Source organism: Rhamphochromis longiceps, linkage group LG13 (genome assembly GCF_057381845.1).
Source record: "Rhamphochromis longiceps isolate RC_006_pf linkage group LG13, R_longiceps_female_GT1.1, whole genome shotgun sequence".
NCBI lineage: Eukaryota > Metazoa > Chordata > Actinopteri > Cichliformes > Cichlidae > Rhamphochromis > Rhamphochromis longiceps.
In genome coordinates this window covers 12,091,330-12,115,886 of record NC_140569.1, presented here as the reverse complement: position 1 = coordinate 12,115,886, position 24,557 = coordinate 12,091,330, and the positions used below count along the sequence as shown (strand labels likewise).

Below are 24,557 nucleotides of genomic sequence, written 5' to 3'. Positions count from 1 at the left end.
AAAATTACTGATTAGAAAATGAACTGTGGAAATTACTTTCATAAGAGTCCAAATTTTCCATTCTTCACTTTATGAGAAGGGGTTGATTATAATCACTTTCAGTTGTAATATTTTATTATTGGACTCTAATGGTTAGATTGCAGTTCAAAATAATACCTATTATACTAAATAAACCCAGGCTGGGTCTTGGTGCAGCTCCACAGTTAATCAGCTGCCTAAAATATGGTATTTTACAACCCCCACCCCCCTCACATTAAGGTAGCTTTCTTCTAATTGGCTTTCTCTTGTAAACAGAAACGTTGAACAGAAGGTGTGCTCGCAGACAGAGCAGCATGCTCGAAACGACCATATAAAGAATCTCCACTTTCACTGACATCATACAGAGCCAAGAGCAGCCTGAGCTTTTGGGCTTGTAGGGCTTACGTATATAACCTGACCTCAGTATTTGAAACTTTGGGTATGTATACTATGAGCTCTATAGTCTCAGCATACACAAACATAAGATAGGATATAAACAGATCTATTTTAACTGCCTCTTTAAAATATGAAAATGCAGAAAAATAATTTTTCAGAGGGCAGTGTGACATCTTCAAATCGTGTTTTTTCTAAAATTAATTATGGAAAGCAAACACAACCAAAGAAGAAGCAATATCCCACATTAGAGAATCCTGTGGCTCATTTAGTGCTATATGTATGTGTGCGTGTGTGTGTGTGTGTGTGTACACAAAGACAGCAATGTCTTCCTGAAGCTGCTTGAGAAAAACCTTTTCACTGAAAACTGTTATGTCAAAGTAAAGCAATCACATCTTAAAGAACCTTGCCCCCACAGCTTTGCAGTAAATCTCCTTTTACTCTCTCTTCTTAAACAGATTGAAAGAATGCTTGAGTTTCATTTTTATTCAGTTACCGTCTTTACCACTGCATTTGCTCCTGTATTTGCTTCTGGATATGCTTCCTTTTTTCCTTGCAAGCAGCTTTTTGGCTGTGAAGACAGCTGTATTTGACAGCAGCCAGAACGAGTTATTTGTGCAGTTACACAATAAATATTGTGATTTCTCTTCATTTACATGTGCTGGAGTGTGTAACTGCTTTTTCAATCAAAAATGAAGAGACTGAACTGAATGAGTTCATTATTGTTTTGTAGTTTTTGTGCCATTGTTAAAATGCTGTTTGTAAAAAGAAAAATTGCATAGGGTGTGTGTACATTTTCCCACACAACATTATTTAATATTTAATTCCAAATTTGGGTAACTCCTAACAATTTGACTAGTTTACTAAATGTATGATGAATTTTGTGGTGTAAAATACAGCGAAAGGGGAAAAAAAATGGCCACATATACTTGCAAGGGTTCATTTTGACTCCCCATTGAAAAACTATAGCTTTGGCTGGTAGCTTACTTACGAGGGATGACCACAGCGTTTTGGCTTTGGAAGATTTTTATGCTGGGTGCCTTTCCTGACACAACACTCAAGGGGTTTGTGTCTCCTCTCAGGATCAAGCCAGGGATAGTTTATTAGGGAAATGTGTAAACCACTACAATACACTTATGGAAATTAATGAGGTAGCATACTTGACAATAACAGTACACTTGATTGCCTCGCGACACATGTTGTTTACACACTTTTTGATGTGAGGACTTCCGTATCATGAGCCAGAGTGAGCTAACAGGCAAACATATGGGGGGCTGGAGTTAGATAAGCGGTGAATAATTATTAGACAGAAGAATGGGGTAGGGGTAGAGTATTGAGCAAAGGTAGAGTGAGACAAAGTAGATGTGTGCAGAAGTGGACAAGTTGATAGCTGTGCAGATCAGTGAAGGAACCTTAATTGAACTGAGCAAAGAATCCAGATTGTGGCAAACTGAGCTGAGCAAGTAACTAGAGAGAGCAAGGGAGCAGCGAATGTAAATTGGACAGGTTTCAGCAGAGCTGAGGAAGTGAAGGGCTGCAGATAGGATGGAGTTTGAAGGGATGAAGGCTGGCTGCAGGTGGAGTAGAAGTGGGTGGTGTGACAAACTTCCACTCTTCTACTTTTAGAATATGAAATTTGCTGCAAAGTGTTCCTTATTTTGTTGTCACTGTGGCCAACTGTGTGGTGAATTTTGGAATTTAGACAAAGGCTGGATCAGTACGCGCTGGCCAGCAATCTGTTCTTTATTTTGGCACACCCAACATCACTTTATTGTCGAAAATTCATTTTTAAATTTGTAATTTAATGTTCTTCTTCTAAAATAAGTGTTTGTTTGTTTTTTTTTGTTGTTGTTGTTGTTGTTGTTGTTGTTGTTGTTGGTTTTTTTTGTTTGTTTGTTTTTTTTATTGGTGGATTCTAGAGTTTTTTTCCCCTTTTGCCAGTTCCAAACATGGATAAATGGGAGGTTTGTACCATCAACTTTGCTAAATCAAATATGCAGATTCATCTGCTGTGGCAACCGCCTGGGAAATAAGGGAGCAGCTGAAAGTAAAGCTAATGCAATAATCTAAGTAATTTGTAAAACTGAATCTCTACCGTTTATTTTGCCACATCTTATTTATAAACATGGATGAAAACAGACAACTTCTTCAAGAAATTGAATGACCTTCGCTATTTGCACGAGGGATCACAAAAACAGTTTTAGGGTCAAGGATGCTTTTAGCGGAGCTTTTTCATTTAACTTTAAAGTTGTCCAAAGCAGCACATCATCATACCTAAGGGGCAGAACAGGCTGATTGCAAATGAATCCAAAAATGACATAATTGTCTGCAGAGAGAACTAGCTGTTTCACTAGATGCTATCATTTCTTGGGCTAATGTTTTACTCACTGTCTATGCAGCAAAACTTTAATCATGAAGATTATTGTGATGAGGTCAGGCTGCTAAAACAATATGTAGTGTATTTACTTCCGTTACAATTTCCCCATTCATGCTAAAATTGAAGTGCTGCAAATCAGGATCAGCATTAGTGGTACATGTGTTCATACTTAAAGTGACAGTAGTGGAGGCCATGAACATGACAGGCAACCCAATTGCAGAGGAAAGAATCCAGTTGCAGACATTGACAATCTTGGCATTGCGTGGCGTCCTGAAGTCCAGTGCTTTGACGGGGTGGCACACAGCGACGTAGCGGTCGATGCTCATGGTGGTGAGTGTGAAGATAGAGGTGAACATGTTGTAGTAGTCGATGGACATCACCATCTTGCACAAGACGTCCCCAAAAGGCCAGGTCCCCATTAGGTAGTTAACACTCTGGAACGGTAGTGTGCTCGTCACCAAGGCGTCAGCCAGAGCAAGGTTGAAGATGTAGATGTTGGTGGCTGTCTTCATTTTGGTGTATCTGCACAGAAGACACATACTGGATATGTAAAAGGTCACACATGTTGCATTATTATGGGTTTTTTTTTGTATTTATTTGATCCCTCTTTAGCTGTTCTGAGTGTCTTTATAGGTTTCTTGTCTTTTTATTTGCAGTAGAGAACATGACCAAGAAGCTCTGATCCACTACTGAGGTTTGACTCTGCAGCACAAACTGGTAACAGTCACTTCAAACAGTGGCTCTAAACCATTAGCTCGGTGACCCTTTGGGCTCAGCAGCTCTGTTCAGTAATTACAACTTGACATTTTAAACACATACTGAGAATTTTTCTCATTTTGTGAAATGAAAACAAAAACATATGTGAAATTCCCAAAACTGACAAAGGCCCTTTTTTTTTTCAGTCTTTACTTAGAAAGAACACTACTTCAACTAGTGTAAGAATAAAGAAAGAAAGCATCAGAAGGATACACATAAATAAAATGCAAAATTTACAGATGGAATCACACAGGCGTGACCATTTGCTAAATATACCCAGCTTGCATTGTTTCCTTGTGACGCAAGAATACTGTATGATCTAGGCAAAGTATCTTGAAATGATTTCTGAATAATTCAGGCCTCTTCTGTGAGCTACTAGCCCATTTTGTGATAGAAAACTTTCAGCTCCATTTATTGAAAAGATTACAAGATATTACAGAATACAAATTAACCATAAAATGTAATCCAAAAATATTTAAAGAAATGTATAATTAAAAAATTCCAGTTTCTTACAGGCAGATAGGAAAAATCGTTTCTTGTATGTTCCATATTATATTCATAGAGTGTAGAAATAATGATAACAGAGGGCCGTTAATAAGGACTCGGTAGAAAGGTCAAGTGAACAATATTGACTAAAAAGACATTGCTGAAATAAACCTTTCCCGTAGGCAGCAGTAGCTTTTCACTGATCTGAATGAAGAGTGATCAAAGCATTTCAAGGATGGTCCTTGTAATAGTATTTCAGAAAAATGTCCCTTCAGCCAGTATAGTGGAAAATGGAGCAGAGAGGGGTAGTTCAAAGAGAATGGAAAATGGTGGAGTGTTTATAGAAAACAGAAGAAAGCGTGGATCCATTTCCACAGAATGAAGAGGCCTGAAAACAAGTGACTGAAATGGCTCCACTGTTTACAGCTCTTGTCAGCAAAGACATATTCTGTGTTTATCGCTTCCTATTGTTGCGATGAGCCGAGGTTAAGGCTGGATCCCATCAAAAAGATCTAAAATCACATATCTAAACTCAGCACGCAAGACCCAAATGAATTATTAAAAACCCTGTTATATTAGTCATCCATGGTAAAATTATAACGAAATTATATAAAATTCATGGGTGAAAATACTGTGAAAAATTCAGCTCCAACCTGCAACTTCAGACCATGTTTAAGGCTTTAAAGAGTGAAGCCTGGCATATTTAATCACGCTGCTTTAGTCTCTCATAATGTTAAACGTTAGAGGGTTCCCTGGTGATGTCGCTATGCCTGCGAGGTATTACAGAGTTCAATAGAGTGGTATTAGACAGTAAAGAGGTAATTGACTCAAATAATGACGCTATAATGAAGCTGTCTAGGAGTTAGATTTTCCCTGTGAAATACACTTTAGTTCTTGTCACTCCTCAATTTTACTATTCCAGCTTATTATTATTATTATCTTAATTTAGATAACAGATGATTCAGATGACGCCTAATGGTGGTTTAATCTATTTTTAATTGTTCATTATTATTCTTATTAGATAAACCAGCAGCATTACCGTAAAGGCTAGACACAGGGGGAAACAGCTTACCCGTTCATGTAATCTGTTTAACAAGAGAATAAAACTAGAGCTCAACTGATATTGGTGCTGTTTAAAAGAATAGTCTTGTTTTATTGTTACAACAAGATTGAGAATCTGCCCGACTCTTCTTATATCAGCTGGTGGTTTTTGCGCCCAGGGAAGCTGCATAGTTTCCTCTGGCGGACAAACTATGGAGCATAATGTTGGCTGAAGCTATACGTTGCTTCTCCCGCTAATATTGGCCAATATACCAGTCCCCTTGATGTATTGGTCAGGCTTTAAAGGTTACCTTGTTTAACCTAAATTATACCAAAACAAGTAAAAATGACAACAATAGTTATGAGTTAGATATGAGGCTTGTGTTTCTTAGGCTCAACAGATGCATTAGATGCACTGCCAGCTGTATCAGCCAGACATGAAGGAGAAATCAATCTTTCATGCCTAATTCTCTTGCCATAAAGGGAGCAAGCACATCTCTAAAAAATGTCTTAATATCCAAAGCACAAGAGGAATTGTGCTGTTCCGACACTATTCCATGTAAAGACTACTTAGACACATCCCTGCTGGGAGGTTATTAAATTAATAAATGAATACACAAAGTGACAATGACACATTGCACCCACCGGTCTTAGCTGTATTAAATCTCAACTGTCACATTAAGCCAAGGTAATTTGCATCGTTTTTGTTCTAGCACTGTCCTCAGTAATCCCAAATCCTCTTAACAACCAGAGATGACAGTTAGTTCATTAAATTCTGATTAACTGTAACTCAGACAGCTTAGTGTGTTTGTTATTTCAGACTTTATTTGCACTGGGACCGACGAGACACCTTGTGATGCAGTAAAAGCTGTCATAGTAGCTCGATAGAGCTCGAGGTAATGTCAGCATCCTTTTATTGAATTGGAGACTCCTCCAGCTAATAGCATTCTCTTCCTGAGCAACCTGACCGTTTGCCACAGTCACTTTGAAATTGACCAAAAATAGCCTCCACAAATCCTCACACATTTGAATTTTTACGTCCACTACTGGCAGAGCTACAGAGCACTTGGCTGCTCTGGAGTTTTACAGGCTAACCAAGTCTGATAGGACTCCATACCTTGATGGCTCCTATCACTGCTGGCTTCCACCATCTGGTTCAGTGATTACAGCCACAACAGGCGTCAACCACCGTGCAGACACAGCTCTTTACAGCTGGTCTGCAGATCTGATGATCAATTATCGATCTGTGCGCTAGGGCATTGGTCCCCAACCCCCGGACCACGGACCGGTCAATGAGTCATTTGGTACCAGGCCGCGAGAGTTGAGGCTCGGGTGTGAAATTTACAGTTTCCAGTGTTTTTATCATTATGTTTTATTGTTTTTATAGTTAACTTGGTTTCCCTGGGTCTTTTCCTGTGTGTTATGAATACATTTTCTCTTTTCTTGGTACCGGTAGGCCTACTGGTTTTATTTTGTTGTATTTATCTGCGACACCTTAAAGGCTGGTCTGTGAAAATATTGTCAAACATTTACCAGTCCGTGGCACAAAAAAAGGGACCACTATGCTAGGGTATCTCGTTGCTGCGCACCTATGAACATCTTTATGCTTGAACATGGTGTTTAGTATGGACAAACTGAGGTGACAGAAACCCACTGGGGTTCTGATCAGGCAGGGATTTCCTCCCAGTTGTACCCCTCTGGATCTCAGAGTAATTGCCCGTGTAAGTCAGAGTAAAACAATGGAGTCGTCACATGGGACACCCTCCATCACCCAGTCACTCCAAGAAGTTGGCACCGAAACAAACACCTTTTGTCCACCGGGGAAAACCCCAATATACAGCATTGAACTGTTGGGGATACCATGATACTCCCTCCAGCTTGTCACCTATCATCAAGGACAATTCTAGATTATAACAGAGTCTAGGGCCTCTCCAATAGACTGTGGGTGGTTAGAAAACATGGGTCCAGGCATATGTTACCTCTTCAGGCTGCATCCAACAGGGTCACATGGATGAAAGCCTCACCACTAAATGCTTTCTAAATTAAGCTCCCTCCCAAGGCCTGGCTCCAGGATGAGGGCTGGGTAACAGTATCCCCAGGAGGGTAGAGTGCTCCTCTGTTCATTTATTCTTCTTATGAGTTACCTGAATCATTCGTCATCTGGCCCCTCAACTAGGACCAGTTTGTCTATCAGTTTGAGAGATCCTAATAGGGGTAAAAGCCCCTGACAACAAAGCTCTGGGATCCATGGGATACACAAACCCCTCCACCATGATAAGATGCTCATTATGGAGGGCACAAATTAGATTGCAGAATATGTTTTCGTGAGTGAAATTGTGTTTACAGTTTGTAAAAAGGTTAAATGAAATCTGTAAATTATGTCTGTCAATAAAACTGCTTAAGGTTTTGCCATGTGTGATTGATTCAGTAAACTGGCACTGACATATATCACAGACTGAAAACTCAGTAAAGCTGAAGTATGTGGTCCCTTCTCACAGCAACAAAATAACTGATCTATAGTTTCTTCAGTGTCCAAAAAAAGCAGACAATTGATCTTATTTTAGTCAAACCTACATTTTTAGGTTTTTTAGTAGGTAGAGTGGTCACCCCATGATTGGAAGGTCGGGGGTTCGAATCCACTGAACAGCTACCCTGAGGTACCCCTGAGCAAGGTACTGTCCCTACTCACTGCTCCCCGGGCGCCTGCTTAGTGGCTGCCCACTGCTTCACTGAGTGAATGGGTCAAATGCAGAGAAAAACAAGTAATTTCCCCACGGGGATCAATAAAGTATACATTATTATTATTATTATTAATCCACCTGACCACAGTTCTTGTATAAGAAAGGGACAAAAATGATAGAGTACTCTACATCTTTTGAAGGGTCAAGACTTACCCATAACTTATTGGTAAGACAAGAATGTAACAGTAAAGTGTAATCTGTGTCCAGGCCGGCAACAGCTACCCAGTGGTCCAATAACAACACTAAATCTTTCCAAGCACCTGCAAAGGCAGTAAATTATTAACACAAAGCTAGAAGCAAAAGACCTGTGCAGCCAGAGTGCATGCTGATACACCCAAGGAGCCAGAGCTTGATGTTCAACAGGTAACAAACACAGAGATGAACGGGCTTGTGAGTTACATATCAATAAAAATGTTCTAGGTTTCTAGAGCAGACTTCAGCCTGTAAACTGCTCCTTTTTCTCTGGTTTTTGTCAACTTGTCAGATTTATTGTAATATTAAAATACTAAAAGAAAGCATGTATATTCTTATGACAAGGTTAGGGATTCACATTGACATGGGCAGATATAACTTAATGTTTGCATCTCAGACCATGCTCTTATAAGGGGTTGGAAGCAATATGTTATGCATCACTTTTGTTTGAAATTCCAAGACTTTTTTTTTTTTTTATTGTACTATCACTTAAGTTTGCGAAAAATCTCTGGTCGACTTTAGCTTTGTGCTTTAATTTTTCCTGCCCTAGGCATAGCATAATGTGGTCGCTGTAAGATCCTTCCATGGCAGTAGTGCCCTGAAGTTATTTAGTATAAATCATACTGTCCATGATAAAACAAGAGGGAGCCAGAGAGAGACATCTGGGAGTTTATTACATCCCATTTCAGCCATGAAGAAAAGGTAATGTGTAGCTGGAGAGCACCAAATCATATTTAGACTTGTTCACATACAGCAATGACTGATTTACCCTACTTTAAGCTACTGCACACACAAGCAAAAGCAAAGGTACCACAAACAAAATTATTGTGATTATGTGTATTGAGCTTGTTACCTTTTGAAATGGTTGCTTCAAAGAAAAGAACCAGGGCTGCAACTACACGCAATCAGTCAATCTTCAAGTGACTTTGGTGCATCGAGACGGTGACAAAAGGGGAATGAGCCAGAGTCATTCTATCATTCTTATCAGTTCTGCATCAACTTGCAATTAAATGAGGTGATTACATATATTTGTTTGTGGTGATACAGTGATTCATTTGGTAAATTAGTGAAAATCACAAATCTGTTGCTACAGTGGGGCAAAAAAGTATTTAGTCAGCCACCGATTGTGCAAGTTCCCCCACCTAAAATGATGACAGAGGTCAGTAATTTGCACCAGAGGTACACTTCAACTGTGAGAGACAGAATGTGAAAAAAAAAATCCATGAATCCACATGGTAGGATTTGTAAAGAATTTATTCGTAAATCAGGGTGGAAAATAAGTATTTGGTCAATAACAAAAATACAACTCAATACTTTGTAACATAACCTTTGTTGGCAATAACAGAGGTCAAACGTTTACTATAGGTCTTTACCAGGTTTGCACACACAGTAGCTGGTATTTTGGCCCATTCCTCCATGCAGATCTTCTCAAGAGCAGTGATGTTTTGGGGCTGTCGCCGAGCAAAACGGACTTTCAACTCCCGCCACAGATTTTCTATGGGGTTGAGGTCTGGAGACTGGCTAGGCCACTCCAGGACTTTCAAATGCTTCTTACGGAGCCACTCCTTTGTTGCCCGGGCGGTGTGTTTTGGATCATTGTCATGTTGGAAGACCCAGCCTCGTTTCATCTTCAAAGTTCTCACTGATGGAAGGAGGTTTTGGCTCAAAATCTCACGATACATGGCCCCATTCATTCTGTCCTTAACACGGATCAGTCGTCCTGTCCCCTTGGCAGAAAAACAGCCCCATAGCATGATGTTTCCACCCCCATGCTTCACAGTAGGTACGGTGTTCTTGGGATGCAACTCAGTATTCTTCTTCCTCCAAACACGACGAGTTGAGTTTATACCAAAAAGTTCTACTTTGGTTTCATCTGACCACATGACATTCTCCCAATCCTCTGCTGTATCATCCATGTGCTCTCTGGCAAACTTCAGACGGGCCTGGACATGCACTGGCTTCAGCAGCGGAACACGTCTGGCACTGCGGGATTTGATTCCCTGCCGTTGTAGTGTGTTACTGATGGTGACCTTTGTTACTTTGGTCCCAGCTCTCTGCAGGTCATTCACCAGATTCACTCTTCCCAGTCTGGTGCAGGTCTACAATACTTTTCCTGGTGTCCTTCGAAAGCTCTTTGGTCTTGGCCATGGCGGAGTTTGGAGTCTGACTGTTTGAGGCTGTGGACAGGTGTCTTTTATACAGATGATGAGTTCAAACAGGTGCCATTCATACAGGTAACGAGTGGGGGACAGAAAAGCTTCTTACAGAAGACGTTACAGGTCTGTGAGAGCCAGAGATTTTCCTTGTTTGAGGTGACCAAATACTTATTTTCCACCCTAATTTACGAATAAATTCTTTACAAATCCTACCATGTGAATTCATGGATTTTTTTCACATTCTGTCTCTCACAGTTGAAGTGTACCTCTGGTGCAAATTACTGACCTCTGTCATCATTTTAGGTGGGGGAATTTGCACAATCGGTGGCTGACTAAATACTTTTTTGCCCCACTGTATCTGCAAATCTGCACGAGCATAAATAGAAATTCACATTAACGACTTACATTCAGAGTCTGACTAAAATTTTATAGATCTGAAGCAGATCAGCCCATTACTCAACCCCAATGGACAATAACAATTGTGTGGATTTTACTTCAATCCTCCCAAATTTTCATCCCGTTCTCACTCCCGAGCTGTAATATAATAATGATTTATCAACTCCCGCGGTGTTGCTGAGGAACGCAAAAGGTGACCTTCCACGTTCTTATGCTACGCACCGGGTTATGGATGAAATCCAGTAGAATGATGCTCCCGCGGTAATACAGCCATGTATTCCAGCCCTAACCCTAACCTTATCCCTAACCCTAACCAGCAATTTAATGATGTTAGATAGTGTTTTCCAAAGTGATTTAAGTAAAACAAACGTACATGTGTAGATTCATTCCAAACGGTTCCTTATGTTTCCTCATTTTTCCGATCTCGTGATCTAGGGACATGTTGGGTGCCTGGAAGCGTAATATATTGACGATTTGTCACCTAGCCTAAAATGTTATGCTTTGGGAATGAGAACGTTTCGCAGAACGTGTTCCAAGTTTTCTAATCTTTACCACTATCCTATCAAACTGTCAAGCTTCTCACCTTGAATGAGTGTAGGTCAAATTTGTTTTACCAAATACACAAATAAACATTCAGCTAAATGCTGCTTACATTACCTTGTGTAAAAATGAAAACACGCTGCACTTAGTCAAACGTAATCTTGAATACTGTTAGTCACGCTTACATTATAGTGGTTGTGTATCAGAAGAAAATGAATTAATCTGCTGTTTCTGTCAGTTTTGCAACCCTTTTTATTAAATTGTCTCATTGCCCCGCAGTAGACTTGCAACCTGTCACAGGTGCGCCCAGCCGTTTGCCCTATGACAGCTAGGATAATGGCTCATGTCTCATTAGCAAGGTTATATTATCAAGTGGCATTACACTTCTTTAAATACATATTTATTTGCAGTTGCAAGTTTATCAGTATTTACAGGCTGGGGGAGGTGTGATACTGAAAATACCAGCAGGTATAATCAAAAATGAAAACCCTTTAGGCTTTGTGCAATGCTTGAATGACTTTTGTGTTATAATAATTGGCAACACAGAGCTACAAATTGGGTATCTACGGAGAAAATTACACACTGTTACTTTCTAAAGTTTAGAATTCATTTTCATGCCAGCAGCAATTTTTTGATAAATATATTTCATAAAGAGGATGCAGATCTCCCACAGAGTTCTCATTTTGGAAGTAAAATTTGACAACTCGCATAAACAGAAGATTAGAACATCATCTTGTTGTATGCCAGTAAACAGACTGCAGATAATGGAATAAATAATCAGTCCGTTATTGACAGAAAGTGACATTAGAGTCACAGAGAAACAAGGCAGAAGTAATCATCGGAAAAGTAAAAACCTTTATTATGCTTCTGGTGTGAATAAACAGCACTCAAAAATAATAATAAAAAAAACCTAACAGAAACTGCTTCATCTAACTGTAAAAAAAAACATTTAAATGGAATTCTCCTGGACCACTAAACCCACGGACATCAGATAGAAAGATAGATGTACAGTAATGGGTCTTAAATCCATCCACAGCAGTTCTATCTGTGAAAAATGTATAATTCATAGCCTTCCATCAAGTCAATAGCTGTGGTTCCCTCCTACGGGGAAGAGACTCTGTCATTCTTGTTTCACATCCATCTTCACCTCTCCTTAAATGAGAAAAATAGATTGTGTAATGATAGCAGATTATCCCTGAAACAATTTTGACATAAATTACATTCTACAAACTCATCACACCTAATATAGTCAAAGCAAAGGAACAAGCTGTCCTTGAGGATTCATTATGTAAACATTCAGATCGTTTGACAAATATGTAGATGTCTTACTGTGCCATTCGTTTGAATAGTTTTCCAGAAAGGCTTCTTAAACGGGTGGCAGCTGAGGATTGGTTGGTTTAATATACACTAATTCAGCAAGTCATTTTAATATGCCAACATTTGAAAAAAATTTATTATGATAAAGCCCTCTTTTTTATTCATACGCTCTGTGACAGCCTAATATAACATAAATTATGTTGGTTGACAGATTAATAAAAAAGAAAATTAGACTAACTTCAAGCTTGGCTTCCTAATTAGTCCCATTTGTTGTTGCAATGTAGGGCAATTATTTATTGTTTGTTTTGGGCTTTTGTGATACGGTAAAGTTAATCTGGTTATACATTTAGACATTCAAGTTTCATGGCACAACATTGAATGGATTAGAGGAAATTGGTGGTAGAGTATACATCAGGAATAATAGCACTGCCTATCCCTTCACCATGGCACCTGTTAGTGGATGGTATATATTGTATATAAATTTTGTCATCAAAGTTGATGTGTCGTACCCAGGAAAAATAAATGTAAGGATTTGAGTGAATTTTACATGGGCTAAATTATGATTGGCATATGACTGGGTCATAGCATCTTCAAACTCTTTTTGGGGTTAGCAACAGTGATGAACAGGATCATGAGTAGACAAGCCAAGGCTGGCCCATGTGGTCTAACAAGGACGAGATACAGTAGCTCTAATTGCTGAAAACTTATTGATTGACTGATTGATTGTTAATTTATTTCAAACATGTAAACAATATACAGGTACATTTAGAAAAGAAAATAAGAGAGAAAAAAAATACTATACAAAAGTCAATACATTTCAATATTGCTACCGTTCTGATTCATTTACATGTTGAAAGGGAGTGGGAAGAAGTAAACACTTGTTTAGTTCTCATAGAAAGAATTCAGAACATACAGTCCTTTGTAGTTTGGCGTATGGAGCCCGGTGTGAAGGTCAGCTGAAAGCACCAGCACATGAGCATCAGACCTGGATCACGGTGGTCTGATGAATCATGTTTTCTTTTACATCATGTGGATGGCAGAGTGTGTGTGTCGCTTACCTGGGAAACACCTGGCACCAGGATGCGCTATGTGACACGTACCAACTACCTAAGCATTGCTGCAGACCTTTCAATCAAACGGTATTCCCTGATGTCTGTGGACTCTTTCTGCAGGATAATGCGCCTTCCCACAAAGCAGAATGAGTTCAGAAATGGTTTAAGGAGATCATCAATGCTCGAGATATATGGGATATGCTCGAGAAGTCTAATCCATGGAGCCCCATATATATATATATAGCATATATATGCTATATCGATACAATATGCATGACTGTGGGATCATTTTTCCTTACCAAAAAGAAAAAAAAATCATCATAAACAAACCTGCTTTAAATCACATCATGAGTCATAATTATTATTAGTAATAATAAAAACCATGCACTGAGAGCACACTCACCGCAAAAAGTAGCCACTGTAATAAAAGTGAGAACGTACGTGTCTTTGATGGCATATAGTGTACAAAGCAGGAGCGACATTGTTTCTATACAGATTGACGAACTCTCCACACACACTCCGAGACAGCTGCGGTAACCAAGTGTGAATCCAGAACATCTACAACACATTTCAATGTGTTTTTGTAATTTTCTACTGTGATTATGTGATTATTGATAGCTGATGATTGACATCTTTTTAGTTCTAAAGTGTCTGGTTAGACCCATACATTACAACCCCCCAAAAAAGGCACAGGGAGAACAGCAGACTCCACACCCTCCACGCCCCAGCTGGCCAGGAAGCTCAAACCCTGATCTTTCTTGCAGGGAGGAAAGAATACTGACCCCTGCACCACTGTGGATAAAATGGGCCTGAAAACTAACGGCATATGCACAAATACAAAAACTCTCCATTGTTGCGAGTAATTTTTTGCATGTGCTGCCTGCGTGATTACACTGAAGCAGTCTAACCCCAGGTGTTCAATAACAAAGGATGAAAATTGGACCATTATTTCAGGCTACCAATAATCTACAAGCCTTCTTTTCCCTCTGGTTCAACAGAAAACTAAACACTGAAACTGTAACAGACGTGAACACATATGAGCTGAACAGGCAGGAGAGAAAAAACATTCTGCCCTCACAGCATGTCCCTATGAAAGTAAACGGCATGGAGCCATTAAAATGTCCCTGAATGTTAATTAGTCAATAACTGTGCATTTTCACATGTGAGGGTCGCTCTTCACCATGGCAACAACTGTGACCAGGGATAAGACATTATTATATCAGGCACGATTAAATTTAACGTACCATGCTGTAACATTCATTTGCTTTAATGTTTCTGTGTGGGTTGAAAAATAGACTGAAAAGAGAAACAATTTACTTGCCAAAAATGGCATTATCTAGAAACTAGAAAACTAATGCAGCATGTATATTGTTCTTCTCATTGCCATTAGCTGAAGATATGTAATGGGTTCGGCACCAGAACATTATCACTCTTGTATAATTCACAGGAAGTAGGAATGATTGAAAATAATTCACTTTAGCTTCATTCATTTAATACCGCAGTAACAACAGAAAAACAGACACTGAAAAAAGCTGTGGAGATTACCTTGTTAAGATACAAAAATACCCCATAAAACAATAATAATCATTCAATATTATCATAAAATTTCTGTTTTGAAAATATAAGAAGGGTTCATTCCAAGAACAAGGTAGCCAAACAAAAGCAAAAGAACATCATGTGTGCTTTGCAGTGCCTCAGATATTTATATACAAGAAACAAAACATCCATTCCACAAATGCATGGGACAAGGAGAGCTACCTCAACAGAACAAGACTCAGCTGTACACTTGCTTTAAAGGAGAAATGACAGTCTTTTGAGGATGCCAGGGTTCACATTTTGGAGGAGAGACGGCTTGAGAAAACAGTAAAGGAGGGCATCTACATCCGCTGTGAATGACCCTTGTTTAACAGAGGTTATGACTTACAGCTATCAGATTCCCTTCCCAAGCATCTCAACCTCAACTCACACCTTTCTTCAAGAGATCGTAATAGCTCACATGATAGCGGGGAGAGAGATTTCACACCTTGGACCAGATGTAAAATCTCCAAGGGGACAACCAGAACTGGGGGTTAAATACTCTGGACTTTCCGACAGTTGTTTTGAAACTGAACAAACCTCTTGGAAGAGAGACACAACATGCACATGAACCTAAAGGAGTCCAGTTGCCTTCTTTTCAAGACAAGCACTCAAGACTACCATGACCTGGATGACTAACAGGCTATATTGACAAAAAGTAAACATTTCCTCAATGTTTTGGTTGCCTGTTATCTTTGATGTGTAAAATGGATAATCTTGGAACGATAACAGATATTAGGAGACTAATAGCTAAGCAGATATTAAATAATTTGGGCACAACTGTAAGCTTTGATTTGGCTGTAGTGAATCAACCGTATTGTCATCGTATTTCAGTAAACGTCAAAGTAAAAAGGCACACACTCAACCGTTTGGAACAGATTCCGATTACTTTTTATGGCTTTTGTTACACAGCAACCTAAACATAATCCATCATTAGCCGACGAAGCTCGAATGCATGTTTGCAGCCCTGTGTAAGATTCATTAGCTGCTCATGGCTACAGATAAACCATTAAGTCCTGGTGGCTGAAACAGAGGCTGCTCATGTGAACAGACATCTGGATGCCTCTGGCTCTGACCAGTAACACAGTCCATGCACAGTGTGAGGAACATGATGGATATGGGTGCACAGGGTGTGACTCTGTGCATGTCTGACTTACAGGCATGTGTTAATGTGGTGAGCAGTAATAGGATGTTGAGACTGGAAGTTAGAAGAAATTGATGGGTTTTTTTTCTATTTAGTATATACCAGGACTGTTACAATATCAGGTTTTCACTATAAGTTACACAACTACTACAGCCACAAGGACTCGCATTAATGACACTGTGATGTCCACCGAATGTATGAAATTTACCTTTGGTTACTGTGTTTTGTTTATTTGTTGTTGCATTCTTTTAAAAAGAAAAAGAAAAAAGAAATGGTTTTGCTATTTTTATAGTGGACGTGATTGCTCTGATTGACAGGTGTCCTACACATAGACCTGAAGCTGAAGTCTGCATGGCCTCCCCTTCGCTAACGGGGTGGCTGTGGCTCAGGTAGTAGAGCTACTATCAGCTACTGATTGGAAGATTGATGATTCGATCCTTGGCTTCCCCAGTCTGCATGCAAAATATCCTTGGGCAAGATACTAACCACACGTAGCTCTTCGATGTATTCATTGGGGTGTGAATGTTGGTTCAAGTATAGAAAGAAGTGCTTGTATGAGTGGGTGTGAATGAGGTATGTTGTATACAGTGCTTTGAGTACTCCGGAAGAGTAGAAAAGTGCTATATAAGAATCAGTCCATTTACCATTTACTAACTGGATTCACTAAACTGGAGCTCCTGATCACGTCTGTTTTTTGGATGCATTCGGGGCAATTTAATGGATGTATCTGACATGTAATGGCTTACTCTGTAGTAAAGCCCATACGAGAGGTTTCTGCTTCAGCTTTGGTGACTTAAATTCTTGTGTTTCATGAGTCCCTTCGCATGTAGATTACATAGTACAGTTTGTGGATGCAACATGCTAACAAAGCTTGCTAGCATTAAGGGGTAACTCAGCATTCCAATGTCTCATTCATATGAGGTAACTCCTGACTTAAACCAACATTGAGGATTCAAAATATCCAAAATTAATGGGTGACATTACAGTATGTGCATGAATCTTTTATACTAAAAAGCTACTTTGAGCTTCTCCCTTTGGACATTTCACTCTGCATATTTGATTTGGCAGCTTTTTACGTTTGATGTCCTTCTTGACACAACCCCAAAGGGATTTGTGTTTCCTTCCAGGGCGGAACCAGGGAGCTCTTACTTGTTAAGCAGCTGTATAAACCACTACATCAGGGAACTATCAAATCCATCTTTCACACTAAGGGAACCAAAGTGTACCAATAACATACCCCACTTCCCCAACACCATTACACCACCAAGACCACTGATGTTGCAGCACAAATTGAGACTCATCCAAAAATGCAGCATTTTTCCAGCCTTATATTGTCCAACTGGTGACTGTGTCTGTGAAGGCTCTCAGTCATCCAGATCATCGTAGTCTAAGGAGCTTGGAAAGAAAAGCGTCTGGACTTCTTTAAGTTGCTTGAAGACGTTTCACCTCTCATCCGAGAAGCTTCTTTCACTCCCATCACCCTCTGGAACACAAACTTGGAGTGATTAGGACCCTACACCACCGGGCAGAACATGTTCCCTCTAAGCCTGAAGGGAAAAAGAAGGAACACACACATGTAAAGGAAGCACTTAAAACATGCGGTTATCCTAATTGGGCGTATATAACGTCAGCAAAGATGCACAGAAAAGAAGATCAGACACCAGCGAGGGAGGATAAGAAAGACAGACGCAACAACATTGTCATCCCCTATGTAGCCGGTGTATCAGAGAAACTCAGGAGGGTTTTCTCCAAGCATGACATCCCGGATCATTTCAGACCCAGCAACACACTCAGACAGAAACTGGTTCACCCGAAAGACAAAACTCCAAAACACAAACTTAACAATGTGGTGTATGCTGTACAGTGCAGCGAGGAAGGCCCAGACCTCTACATTGGAGAGACCAAACAGCCACTTCACAAGCGCATGGCACAACACAGAAGAGCCACCTCCACAGGACAAGACTCAGCAGTCCATCTGCATCTTAAGGATAAAGGACACTCTTTCGAGGATGCCAATGTTCACATTTTGGACAGAGAGGACAGATGGTTTGAAAGAGGAGTGAAAGAAGCCATCTATGTCCACTGTGAGTGACCATCTTTGAACAGGCGGTGGTTTATGACACCAACTCTCTGCCATCTATAATCCAGTTTGGAGATCCCTTCCCAGACGCCTTAACGCCCACTCACATCCTGGGCCATCTGACCTCAAGAAATCACATGATAGGGTGGGGCCAGGTTTCACAATGAGCTCACCCGAAACTCTGGCTGATTGTGACCTACACCCACTTTCACACCTTGGCTCATGTGATTAGGTAGAGGATCATCAGGGGTCCTTTGTCCCTCTTTGGGGGGAAACTCCCACTGGGTTTAAATCCGGGACTCTCCACCATTTGACCTTAGAACTGAAGAAGCTTCTCAGATGAGAGGTGAAACGTCTTCAAGCAACTCAAAGAAGTCCAGACGCTTTTCTTTCCAAGCTCCTTAGACTTTGGTGACTGTGTTTAAATTGTAGCCTCAGTTTCCTGATCTTAACTTATAGGACTAGCATCCAGTATGGTCTTCTGCTACTGTGGCACATCTCCTTCAAGATTCAGAAATGCACATATGCATACCTTGGTTGTAACAAGTGGTTGCTTGAGTTACTGTTGCCTTTCTATCAGCTTCAAGCAGTCTGGCCATTCTCCTATGACCTCTGGCTATTGAGTTACTGCTGTATGATTTACTGATCAGACATTTATGTGAACAAAGAGTTGAAAAAGTACCTAATGTAGCAGCGAGTGAGTGCATATGCAGAGTGAAACTGCATCCAGTAGGTATGCTTAATATAGTTGCCAGCTGCCTGCACGAGAGGGAATTTTCCCTGAAGCTTTTTACTGAAAGCTGCAGGGAACTTGCATTAGTTGCTCTGATATATGCCATGTTGACTCTTTGTTTCTATAGCAGGGGCAGAGAATGCAGTGACGGCTGGATATAATGGCCTAATAACCACATTAATGGGAAATAAATTGGAATTATCCTTTAAATTACTCACAGCACTTCATCACAGCATTTATCAATTACACGTCAGCTCAAATAAGCTTCTGAAATAGCTCAAGTAATTACATTAGCACACTGGTTAGTACTGTTCTTCCCCTCTTTAATACAATACAAACATTTAAAATGTGCCTGTTTGACATAATGGGCAGAGTTTTTGCCATATAAATTCTCCAGAGCTAACATTTCTTCAGGGATCAAGCGTTTAAGTGTTCTTTTTAATTTGGCTTGCAGGAGAATCATGCAAGTTTTATTTAATGTGACTATAAAAAGAAACCAGTGTCATGTAAGGTGTATCATTAAAGATGAAGTTAGTTATGATCTATGAAACACCTGATGTAGTAACCTTGATGAAAAATGTATTAAAACTGCTGAATCCACAGCTTGCACAGAGTTTCACTATGCAATAATTCATCTTCAGAGTCACAAAGCCCAAGGAAGTGTTAAAGATCACCTCAGTGTTAGCCTTATACATTTTTTTTTATGCGTGAGCTGCCTGGAAGATCCCAACAGTAACAGCTATAAGATGTGTATATATAAAAACTGGAACATGGCATTGAAAAAAGAAAAAAATACAGAAATGTATTTTTCCTGCGTCCCTTTAATGAACACTGGCTTTAGCAGCTGCTCCCTTTTCACATTTCATTTTCAAATGCTTTTTGTGTGCATTGAGATGACTGCACAAAAAAGAGAAAATTTGTCTTATTCAGACTGGATAAGTGTGAATGAATGGCTGCAAATAAAGCCAAGGTGATCCAGACTAAAGTTGTGGAGCTACCAGAAGGTAGAGTAGTAGATGTATAGGACAGCTGGTAATCTCACAAGTCAGAGGGAACCATGATAAAGATGTGCAAGTTAGGTTGTGAGAAGCCAACCGGATGGAATACGATCCAAGCCATCAATACATAAATTGTACTGGTTATCAGAAAACAACCTGGAAAAATAAGATGGCCACAAGATGAGACAGATGCCAGTGATGTAAAAACACACAATCTCACAATGGACAGAGGTCTCCATGTAAAGTCCTGCACTCTGAGCATGCATTAGTGGGTGTCAGAGCCACAGTCCAGGATGAAACGCATCCATAAATATATCAGGAACCTGCCAGAGGAAGTGGCTGATGTCAAGAAATCGTCTAGAAAATACCTTAATCATTGAAGCACAAGAACAGGCCTAAAGCACCAGATCCATACAGGCAGGACCCAAGTTGCAAACTGTGCAAAGATGTCCCGAAGACCATCCAAGTAGAGAGATGTAAGATGCAAGCTGGGACAGTGTACACTGAGAAGCACAACCAAGTGGCTGGGATAGTGTATAGGAACGTTTGTGCTGCATATGGACCAGAAGTCTCCGGGTCCTGATGGTTAAGAACAACAGACCTAAGTCTTTGTAGGTTTTCTAGTTCCAGACAGACAAGCAGCTGTTGGCCAACTAACCAGACAAAGTGGTAGCTGAAAACAACCCAGAAGACCGCACTATGATAGATGTAGCGATTTCAGTGATCAGCAACATCAAGAGGAAGGCGCATGAGAAAATAGAGAGGTACCAGGGGCCAAAGAAACAACTGGATCAGAGGTGGAAAGTATAATTCAAAGTATTCCCAGTGGTAACAGGAACATTGGAAGCTAGAAACTAGAATAGTTGCTCCAGCAGATTGCAGACACAGCATCTGAGGTCTCTGTGCAGATACCACACAGAACCCCAGCAGAAGTTAATTGGCAAGCGGTCTCTATAAATTCTATGGCTGCCATTCAAAGATGCATAATACACAAATAAAATACTATAATTTCACTCACCAAAACTGAAGCTGAAACTTCTTAGACACTCTAAGCCAAAATACTGATAATATTCATCACATAATTGTATTAAACATGTTCCAAAAGGCACCAACAACACAAACACAGCTGTTCTGTGACTTTTAATAATTGCCTCCAGAGGAACTGGAGTTTTTGGAACTTCTGCATTGGTTGGCGATTGCATGTTGACAAACAGTCATTTCTGTTTTAGAAATTACACAAAGAAATCAAATACAGAACAGCTAACAGCCTCAAAATGAGAAAATGGTGAAATATGTTATTAAATGTTCAGCGTGCATGACCTTGAAAAACTAGCAGGAGAACAATGATCTTTGACAAATGTAATATGTTTGGTTGTATATACTGAGGATTAGTAATAAGGAAGGAAGCAGCAGTTGTACAGTAGGCAGTAGAAACACAGAGGTAACTGAAAATAAAGGTGTTAGTGGCTGGGAGTGAAACGACAGGGGCCTTTACCAACAAATCAAAAGTACTTGTGGAAAATGGGAATTTAAAAAATCTAAATACCCAAAGCACCTTCTCATTGATCCTTTCCATCTATACAGATTTAATTCATAGCCCAAATATGACACTTGATGATACTAAATAGGAGTCTTGATAAATAGAATAAATATGCATCAACAAATCCTGACAACAGCGTAACCTTGACTAAAAAGGAGAATAAGAAAAGCATGGAATGAAAGCACATAAAGAAATATGAAGCACTCCCAAGGAACCACTTTGAATAGCTGATAACACATTCTCGTCGCAGCCTGAAACAGTGGGATTCAACTAGGGTTGCCAACTCCCTGAAAAATAAATAAGGGACACCTCGTGGCCAGGGCCGGGCGACCCAGTTGTCTTCACCCTTCCCAGTGTGGTGAATTTTCTAGCTCTTTTTTTGTGTGTGAAATTATTTTTTTAACCATTTGACTTGAAGTTGATTTAAGTAGATGCATATTCTATTCTTTGTGATATGAACACATGTGAAACAAATGATCATTTAGCCATTTATTTTTAGCTCAAAATGACAACATTAACACAGTAAAACAGGTCTCTTTCTTAAACAGAAGCCTGTCATGCTTAACTTTTGAGAATATAAGTAAATCTTTCTTTAAAAGCACTCTGTCCTGCTTAACTTAAAATAATAGAAAACAATAGAAAGAAAAATATTCTTGTAACAGTGCACATTTAGTGCATTTAGTACAATTGGCTTCAGTTGAGGTATTATTTCAGCTTTTCTAATGCTAATCAGCTGCTCCTGTTTGTAAACCCGCTTGTTCCCATGATTACGCATCATAACTCATCATCATTATTCATCTATGTATTACTTTTATGTATTAGTCATCTATTTGTTGTAATCATCTATCCTTGCAGTTGTTTATTACACAAAATAAATTATATTATCACACTTCTGGCCACATAGCGCTGATATTCACTGCACATGCCCATATTAACGTTTTCCAGCCAGGTGTTTTCCTTTTCCCATTCTTCCCTTTCTCTGAGGGGAACAAACATTGCTGCTCTAATGCTGGGCTTATGCTGTGCGATTTTTGGCCCATTTTGAGCCGATTTTTGAGTGATCGGACCGATTTTGGCCTTCATCGTGCGTCGTGTAGTATACGTGGGGTAACGAGAAGTGATTAACACCTCACGACCAGCTCCCGATCATCAATCGCTCGTGAGGGTGTCACCACAGGCGCTCACACTGCTCACGCGCAAACACGTAAACGTTGGTGAAAAAGACGGAGCAGCACGGCTGTGCAGCGTGTGATCTGGACACAAGCGATGGAGGCACAACTTGTAGAACTTTGGAAAGCTCATCCGAGCCTTTTCGATGTGGCATCACAAAATTATCACGACCACAACAACCGTGAAAATAGTTGGATTTACACTGCTGCTCAATCACAGCTGCCTGATCAATGTTTTTCATTAGCAATTTAGCAAAGTTGATGGTAGTGGTGTGTGTGTCTGTGTGAGTGAAAGACAGAGAGAGCGAGCGACAGATTTTCTGTTATAACCTTCATGTTATGGAGGCACAGTGTGAGCTCTCAGGTCGCATCAGAGCATCGGGCGGTATAGTGTGAGAGTACATCGTGACCTACCAACGTCTAACCCCTGCGAGTCAATCGTGCAGTTTGAGCAGGAGCTGAATAACGTGACTGAAAAAAATCGCACAGTGTCTGCCCAGCTTTAGGTGTACTGTCATCCGAGACTTGCACCGCAGTGTCGGCGTTTGTTCCCCTGTTGGCCATGCTTCTTGTTGTGGTCATCTGTTGTCTTCCGGTATTTTCTCCGCAAGCGACCTTTCCTCGACCAATGAGATGAGCGGTAATCTGAATTGTCATACTCGAATTGTCATAAGTGTGCTGTCAGCTCATTGGTCACAAAGCAGGAGAGGGGCTGGGAATTATGTTTTCAAACAAAGCGTTAATTCCATAAACATTTATAGACTACTTTTGATTCTCACTGTATTACGGGACAAAGTGCGTCCCTTATTAGCTCAATACGGGACGTGTACTTTTGTTTCTAAATACGGGACGATTCCGTATTTTAAGGGACGGTTGGCAACCCTAGATTCAACACAAACATGCAGTGAGAGATTCATGAATTTTCTGCCATCAAACAGCGCTTTTGTGTCTGAGCCAGCCGCTTAATTAAACACTTTCACCTTTCACCATTAGTCGTCATAGAAACTCCCAATGGGTGATAAATCGATGATAATACTGAAGCGACTATCTGAAATGATTTTACTGGGATTTTGTGTGTGTGTTTATAAGAAAGAAAAATGGCATTTAATCGTTAATAGGTTTATTACACAGGGCTCTATTTTACCAGAGTCATCACAAAGACAAGTAGGGAGTCGTGTCTGAAAGTTCGGTGATGGTGCCAAGTAGCAGTGATATGCACAAAAGGACAGGGTGACGAGAGTAAAATCAGAGGGTGCTGCTCTCACAGCCAAAAATACCAAGACAACAGGTAATAATAATAATAATGGATTGCATTTATATAGCGCTTTTCGGGGCCCTCTACAGTTCGCAACAGGTCCACTGATGATGCCATAGCCCTGACACTACACACTGCCCTGTCACACCTGGAGAAGAGAGACACGTATGTGAGAATGCTGTTTGTAGATTACAGCTCAGCATTCAATACCATCGTTCCCTCGAAGCTGGACAGGAAACTGCAGGATCTAGGACTGAGCAGCTCCCTCTGCAGCTGGATCCTTAGCTTCCTGTCTGACAGACGCCAGGTGGTCAGACTAGGCAGCATCACCTCATCCCCCGTCACACTGAACACTGGTGCTCCACAGGGGTGTGTACTGAGCCCTCTCCTGTACTCACTCTACACCTACGACTGCACAGCCACTAACAACTCCAACATCATTGTGAAGTTTGCGGACGACACTACAGTGGTGGGTCTTATCACCAACGATGATGAGACGGCTTACAGGGAGGAGGTCAGCGCCCTGACCCACTGGTGTCAAGACAACCATCTCACCCTCAACGTCGCAAAGACAAAGGAGTTGATAGTGGACTTCCGG

The 24,557-nt window shown here is 40.3% G+C and overlaps 1 protein-coding gene and 1 pseudogene across 1 annotated transcript in view; one reads left to right on the top strand and one right to left on the bottom strand.

The window, feature by feature from the left end:
- oprm1 (opioid receptor, mu 1) overlaps positions 1 to 24,557 on the bottom strand; it is a 39,333-nt gene that overhangs the window by 1,741 nt on the left and 13,035 nt on the right. The window contains exon 2 of the mRNA XM_085427460.1: positions 2,958 to 3,310. Coding sequence (XP_085283586.1) covers positions 2,958 to 3,310 — 353 coding nt within the window. The remainder of the gene's footprint in view (positions 1 to 2,957; positions 3,311 to 24,557) is intronic.
- Positions 16,753 to 18,496, top strand: LOC146655436 (uncharacterized; annotated as a pseudogene).